The following is a 2,643-nucleotide window of genomic DNA, read 5'->3' on the forward strand; positions in this document are numbered from 1 at the left end:
GCCAACACTCCAAGCACGTTCACGGCTAGAACGTCAAGTAGTAGATATGAGAACAGCGACATGTGAACAGCGTGTGATTGAAAGTGCTTTGCACCCTTGAATTTGGCGACGTGTTCGATCCAGAACATGGCTTCGTCCATAGGATGTGCGATGTTATCTTTGAAAATGGCTGATGTTTGCTTGGCTTTGTTGAAGTAGGACTTATCAGAAATGAGCTCATTGATTTTCTCCGAAAATGTCTCTTTGGTTATGGCAGAAAATGTGATGTATTTTCCGTAGCCGGCCGTGGCGATTCTGTGTGCGTTGCGCTGCTGGTCTCCAAAGAATGGGATCAACAAAAGCGGCACACCGTGATACAGTGACTCAGACGTTCCGAATAACCCACCGTGTGAAATGAACAGAATCACATTTGGATGCGCTAGAACATCATTTTGTGGCGCCCATTTTAGGATGAATACGTTTGATGGAACATTGGTTAATGAATCATCTTCGAACTTCCACAGCACACGTTGCTTCAGATTTCTGAATGCGTCTGAAAATTCATCGATTCGATTGAAATGTTATTTACTTCCATTTATGAATTTCAAGTCAAACTTCTTACCTAAGAAGGCTTCGATTTTATGTCTTGGTAATTTCGAACTTTGCATCACTGTACCCAAGCTGAAATAAATAACTCCGTCCTTTGATTCGTCTAAGAATGTTTGAAGATCTTTTGGTAACGGTTTGGCAGGTTTAATATGAGCTCCGCCGATGTTTATGGTTCCTAGACAAAACGGAAACAAAATGAATTATGAATTGAAAAATGAAGATCAGATATGAATGCAAAAAAAAATGAATGAAGTTGTGTCATACCTGGCATGGCCGGCCGTGGAGGCGAAAGAGCTCGATGATTGTTCACAAACATAACGGATATATTGTTTACCAAATCGCTCAATGATGGCAATGGTGCCAAGTGGGCAAAGTGCTTCTTTGTAAGTGCGTCCTCTGCTGGCAGATACCAAAAGTGGCGTATGTACACATCATACAAACTGACTAATGAATTATACCATCGTTGATAAAATGTCATATCGTCGGTATATGGCAACATCTACTGAAAATGATTCAAAAATGGTTTTAAGAAAATCTCTCAAAAAAGTCAGTTTATTCAAGAGAGAATGTTACCCAATGTGGAGCTATACTCCATGGTGTCATTAACCCGACGAGAAATTTGCGGTAAAATAGGTGTACGTCGACTATCCGTCGCATATCCGTTTTTGAGTGCGGATACTCGCAATGCGAATAGGTATCCACAATAAAAGTTGCCGCAAAATGTTATCGCTGAATACCCTGCGACTATTCGCGCTGCGATAAATGTGAAGTTGTAACTGGATCGAGTGTGACATTTCGACTTGAAACTTCGTACAACCAACGTGAAGTTGGCTGCGTTCGACGGACTTTTTCGTATTGCGACTATACGTAGAATAGTCGCAATGCGATATTCCGCAAATTTCTCGTCGGGTAATCCCTGTTGTGTATCAACATGATTAGCGATCCCGAATGGACCTATCGACATGAAAATCAATTATTATCAAATATTATATAATTGAAATATTTCGAAAGCCATTCAAAACATACAAATTGTAACAATTGGAGCGTTAAATTTGTGAGCAAACATCAAAAAGCTATCGGCAAAAAATTCCTCATTGATGACGACATCAAAATGGAGATCAGTGGAGTGAATCAACTTTTGAACGTTTGGATTTTCAAAAGCATAAGCATTCATCACATGGATGTATGCTGGTATATCAGAAATTGCTGTAAACGCTGATTTTTCCCCCATCGTGAGCAACATATCTTGTAGAACTATAAAACACATACGAATTATTTTACATAAATACAATCAGATTCTTGTCAATTTTATTTGACGGTTATGTTTCAACTCACATAATGAATGAATATCAAATGGTGGGTCAATCAGAATCTCTGTGTAATTTGCCAAGTTCACGTTGCCCATCGATTGACTTGTTAGGAATGTAACTTCATGTCCGCGATTTAAAAGTGCCTTTACAAACGATTGCATGTTCAAGGAATGACTCTTTCCGTTGAAAGTACCCATAAATAACACCTTGTATCCATTTGAAAGCGTTACGAAAATGGATAATGCTAGGAAAATTTTCAAATTCTAAAAGAGAATTGAATTAATTAACAAAATCACTTGGAATTTTCAAATTTTTTCACTACCATTTTTGATGTTTTCGAATTTTCCGATTTTTTTCTAAACAAGACCTCTTCCCTGAGTCAACGATTTTTCACTTCAATTTTATTTCACGCGCTTTATTCAAATATGATCCTATGATGATATTCCAAAATAATTTCGCTAGTCACTGTAGATTGAAATAACACCTTCGTTTGGAGAGCTATATCAAAAATGGTTAGGCCGACCGATGAGATAGCTGTGTCAGCTGTCGCTTAGCGCACTCAACAAAATCCGTTGCACAAAAAGCAGTTGTGCAGCCCTGCTGTTTGCACATCGGACTTTTTCGCATACACATCGTCCGTTCATCGTGTTTCTTATGTGCCGAACGCTCTCTACACTGTCAAAACTTTTCAACATTTTTGTGTTGGTATTTCTGGTAATATACGGAATTCACGGTAATCCGTGAA

General features: G+C 38.6%; 1 protein-coding gene across 1 annotated transcript; it reads right to left on the reverse strand.

The window, feature by feature from the left end:
- Positions 1–6: 6 nt before the first annotated feature.
- Positions 7–2,531, reverse strand: LOC129572231 (UDP-glycosyltransferase UGT5-like; the record flags this gene model as incomplete). The annotated part of the gene is made up of 8 exons (XM_055452176.1): positions 2,221–2,531; positions 1,924–2,161; positions 1,615–1,842; positions 1,499–1,542; positions 1,162–1,191; positions 853–1,087; positions 602–763; positions 7–532 (listed from the first exon to the last, which is right to left on the reverse strand). Coding segments are annotated over exons 1-8 (1,466 nt in total), but the record flags the coding sequence as incomplete, so codon positions are not given.
- Between the last annotated feature and the right edge of the window lie 112 nt (positions 2,532–2,643).

Source organism: Sitodiplosis mosellana, unplaced genomic scaffold (genome assembly GCF_009176505.1).
Source record: "Sitodiplosis mosellana isolate CC-2019 unplaced genomic scaffold, AAFC_SMos_1.0 Smas_scaffold_4526, whole genome shotgun sequence".
Classification (NCBI taxonomy): domain Eukaryota; kingdom Metazoa; phylum Arthropoda; class Insecta; order Diptera; family Cecidomyiidae; genus Sitodiplosis; species Sitodiplosis mosellana.